Source organism: Nicotiana tabacum, chromosome 15 (assembly GCF_000715075.1).
Source record: "Nicotiana tabacum cultivar K326 chromosome 15, ASM71507v2, whole genome shotgun sequence".
Lineage (NCBI taxonomy): Eukaryota > Viridiplantae > Streptophyta > Magnoliopsida > Solanales > Solanaceae > Nicotiana > Nicotiana tabacum.
In genome coordinates this window covers 104021913-104026688 of record NC_134094.1, presented here as the reverse complement: position 1 = coordinate 104026688, position 4776 = coordinate 104021913, and the positions used below count along the sequence as shown (strand labels likewise).

Genomic DNA, 4776 nt, shown 5'->3' with positions numbered 1-4776 from the left:
CTCCGTTTAGGGACTAAGTGTCCCAAAACACTCCTAAAACCAAAACGAAATCTCTCGGCAAGTCACAATAGCATAAATAGATATGGGGGAAGCAATAAATAGGAGTTCGGGGCTATAACTCTCAAAACGAACGGTCGGGTCATTACAATAGGACTTCATATGTCTAAGATGTCATATTAATACTGATTTAACACGTCCATACTTAGTCTGAATTTACGGAATGCTACATACATCGTATTTAAATATTTTGTGTAAGAGAAACTGATCAGTCATATCCCAAAATTTCCAACAATTAAAGGCTTTTCTAATAGAAAACCCAGAACTAATGATCCGATAATAAGAAACTTGTCCAAACACATATTAATGAGGCCAACTAAGATGCAAGAGATATTGAAAAAGTACTCACTTTACATGACTAAATTTCTCCTTTCAATATTATAACTGAATAGATACGTATTCCACTCATTAAAACAAATAGACTAATTCAGTTTTATAACAAACCACCTACTGACTGGCTATAGGAAGGAACGAAACGGAACATTAATGTGAAATTTGGGACCTTTTTTTTCCTTTTATGAATTAGGTCTAAATTAAAAATAAATTCTTTTTTTGTTTAGGGTGTCATGGTCTAGGTAATTGTCTTGCCTATTTGTAATATATTTGGTAAAACTTTTAAAAAAAATAGAAGTGCCTTGAAATAGTGTGTGTGAATGCTGTTCTTTTATCAAAGAATCATTTCTAAATGTGGAAGATCCAAAAAGTAACTTGCTTTGAAATTTAAGTTATACTATCCTTCTTATAAATGTTATAATGCCTTTGTTATTAGCATTTGTAAAATATTTTCCTTGATTATCTCATGCTTTGAAAGCTTACTTTATGTTTCCTTATTAATGACTTGAATAGTTGGAAATATTTTCACTTTTTCCTTTTCTGCCTATTTGTTAATTAATATATTGGTAAAACAGCTTAATGACCATCTAAACTTGTACCCGTTTGTTATTCCTGTAATTATAACTTACAGTTTATCTATTTAAATACCTCTACCTGACGAGATGATACTCCGAATAGAATCAATATATACCACGAGTTTCACTTCATTTTATTGAAGTAAAGAAAAAAGAATTTGAAAGATGTGGAGTCTAACCATTATGGCGCGTCCCTCCAACTCCAAGTTAGGTGGAGGTGGGGGAGTGGGGAAGACAGAAGACCATAGTTGACTACTCATAATTAACTAAAACCCACGTTTGTCCCATCCTTGTTAATTTGAATCCATATTTTTCTTTTCAAATGCAAAGCTCTATGCCAACCAGTAGCATAGTCCATGGTGGGCGTACTCGTTTTCCTAGAAACTCAACACAGCAATTTAATAACAAAATTACTCACAAACAATGCTTGTGTGTCCCTTTTTTATTGTTATATTATTCCCTCGTGAATCATAAGAAAATTACTAGTACTACAATTAATTTAATCATGGAAAAGCCTTCTTAAACTGGGGCCACTCCATGTCGTGAAACAAATCGTGGAGATGTACTAACATTTCTCAATTATAAATAGATCTCATCACTACAAGAGGTCAAATAATCCAAACCTTTTCAGAAGAAGACCATTCAGCCTGAGCAGCAGAATACTCCAACTTAGTATCCAAATCTCTTTGAAAAAAATATGGAAGATAAAGGATTAAGCACCAATATGAGGAGAATCCTCCTAGTGATTAACTGTCTAATACTCGCTGTTGGTATTTGTGGTGGCCCTCTAATGATGCGTCTATATTATGTCGAGGGAGGTTCAAGAGTATGGCTTAGCAGTTGGTTACAAACTGCTGGATGGCCACTCACCCTTATACCTCTTGCCATCCTATACTTCTATCGTCGAAAAGTAGAAGGCTCTAATGCCAAGTTTTACTTCATAACACCCCGAATTTTCATTGCATCATTCGTCATTGGCGTTGTTACTGGTCTTGATGATTTTCTCTATTCGTGGGGTGGGTCAAAACTTCCTGTGTCAACTTCTTCACTTCTTCTTGCTGCTCAACTTGCCTTCACGTCAGTAGGTGCTTTCTTCATAGTGAAGCTGAAGTTCACACCCTACTCTATCAATACAGTGATTCTGTTGACAGTTGGTGCTGTTTTATTGGGTGTTCGATCTAATGGTGATCGACCAGAAGGTGTGACAAGTAAAGCCTATATTCTTGGTTTTATGATGACACTTCTGGCAGCAGCTTTGTATGGAGTCATTTTGCCTTGTATTGAGTTGATTTATTTGAAGGCAAAACAAGTTATTACTGCTACGCTGGTATTGGAGATTCAGATGGTCATGTGTTTTGCCGCTACTGCTTTTTGCACTGTAGGAATGATCGCCAATAACGACTTTCAGGTACTTTTTTCTTCCCTTGTGACACATTTCTACTTATGCATCTTACTCATTTCATCGCATATGTGACACTATTTTTTTGTCGGTTTAACTTTTGTGTGTCGTCAAGTAAATTTGTTATAGTTATGTCATTTACAAGATAACTGCAAGTAATTTTTATAATACATTAATTGATAACGAGGTAAAAAAAATTGCAGTGTAAGAGTAAGTATTTTAAATCTTTATATATTAGTCTGTCCCAAGTAAAATAACACATTTCTGTATTTGAAAGTATTTGATATTAAACTTCTTGTTTAACTTTAATAAGAAGTTTTTTATAGCCACACAATATTAATACAAGTTTAAAATTAAAAGTTTGAAAAGTCTTAAAGACACGCAAATATTATATAACATGTTTAAAACCCAAATTTCATTATTCTATTTTTCTTTCTTAAATTTCGTGCCAAGATAAATTACGGGATGAGTAACATATTTCTCTCGTTTGGTATTAATTATCATCAGATCCATAAGGCCTTCGAATCAGTACAAACTATCAACTTCTCTTTAGGTGATCTATTGGCGTACCCCCACGATGAAATGAAGTCCATCTTTACAGATTATTATTTACATTGGAAACTTCTTTGTTTTTGTTTTTGTTTCGTTTGTTTTATTCTTATTTCAATTCTCATAAAGTTTTCTGATCTTAACGAAGGAACTAGCGCAAAACCCTAAATTATTCATATCCCATAGAGGGTTGAAAACTCCACTTTGGGTGAAAATTATTTACATTTCCTAACTTTGCTTTAAAAATCAAACTCTCCCCTCAACTATGAAAAGTTATCATTCTCTTTCCTTTATCCTATACAATGTCTATGTTGCCCTTGTTATTTTCAATTCCATCCTCAATCTTTTTTTATTGTATATGCTATTTTATGATTTTACCTATAATTTAAATTATGCTATATCTTATTATAAATTATAATTTAAATTTATTAAAATTATAAATAGAATAGTCCTTTTGTAAATTTGTCATGAAATCTATCATACTTTTATGATTTTTATTTAATATAGCGCGCATTAAGTATATCTCTGTGTTACATTTTCATAATGTTAAATAGATAATCATTTAGAAGTTTGTTATAAAATCTGCCTTTATTTTTATATTATATTTGGATATGTACAAAATATTTGAAAACTGGAGCAGTACTAGATTCGATCAAATTTACCTAAATATGATGTATCATAAATACTTCCTCGGTTTCAATTTTGCTTTAGCTATAGACATTCTCTTTAAGGAGCAACTGAGCAAGGATTAACATATTGATCAAACTTTGCAGGCAATGTCAAGGGAGGCAAAACAATTTAACCTCGGAGAAGCAAGATATTATACAGTGATAGTATGGACTTCTATAATTTGGCAATGCTTCTTTGTGGGTGTTATTGGAGTCATTTACTGCTCTTCTTCTTTGATGTCTGGGGTTATGATCGCGGTTTTACTTCCGGTTACTGAAGTATTAGCTGTAGTTTTTTTTAGGGAAAATTTTTCAGGTGAAAAAGGCCTTGCTCTTTTCCTTTCTCTTTGGGGTTTCGTGTCATACTTCTACGGAGAGTTCAGACAAACAAAGAAGCAGAAGAACAAAAGTCCACAAATTGAGATGAAAACAACGCATACTGAGTCTGTTTGAATTATTGAGTCTTTTTCATATATTGTTCATGGCTATATGGATAAAGAAATATTTATTTTTTTGTAGAAAATAGTGTACGTCGTTTTTACTTCATTGCTACTTTCTTATGTTTGTGAAAGGCTCTTTTTCTTTGAAATTTCTAATGTTTCTGTTAAATCTCTAATACAACACATGAAGATATGCAGTTTCCAATAAATGCTCATTTTTCATGACTAATTCAACATTACGACTATAACACCACTGTTAAATACTAATTAATTATAGGAACCCAACCCAATACAGTACCAACACAAGTCATGTAATAATACTAAGTTACATGATACTAGAAAGATGAATAGGACTAGATTGATATATATATTCATGAACTGATTGTGAAAACTAAAACTTCAACGGTTTATGACATGCTAAGTAATCTAAACTGAGACTCATGGGCATCAAACCCAAGTCTATATTGATTACGCACTGAGCTCAGAACGTTCAGAATGAAAGTCATGAACGAGTTATGAAACTAGAGAATAGAAGTCGTGCAACTATTCAAGGAACTAGGCTTAACTATATTTCTGAGGCAATTAGTAACGTCGTAAAAGCAAACGTAGTGTAGGGAGAATCATTAACATTCTCCAACATAGAGAGTTAGCCTCACTTACCTTGATTCTGGCCTTTTAAGCGTATCACAATGTTCATCACCTCTTTCAAAGATAATCTATGACAATATATATCAAGAGGAACCAATATTAGCACA

The 4776-nt window shown here is 32.8% G+C and overlaps 1 protein-coding gene across 1 annotated transcript; it reads left to right on the top strand.

Annotated features, from left to right (window-relative positions):
* Nucleotides 1-1567: 1567 nt before the first annotated feature.
* LOC142169479 (purine permease 3-like) lies at nucleotides 1568-4127 on the top strand. Its single transcript, XM_075231070.1, has 2 exons — nucleotides 1568-2373; nucleotides 3687-4127. The coding sequence occupies exons 1-2, from the start codon at nucleotides 1663-1665 to the stop codon at nucleotides 4032-4034; spliced, it is 1059 nt and encodes a 352-aa protein (XP_075087171.1). The 5' UTR covers nucleotides 1568-1662; the 3' UTR covers nucleotides 4035-4127.
* The last annotated feature ends 649 nt before the right edge of the window (nucleotides 4128-4776 follow it).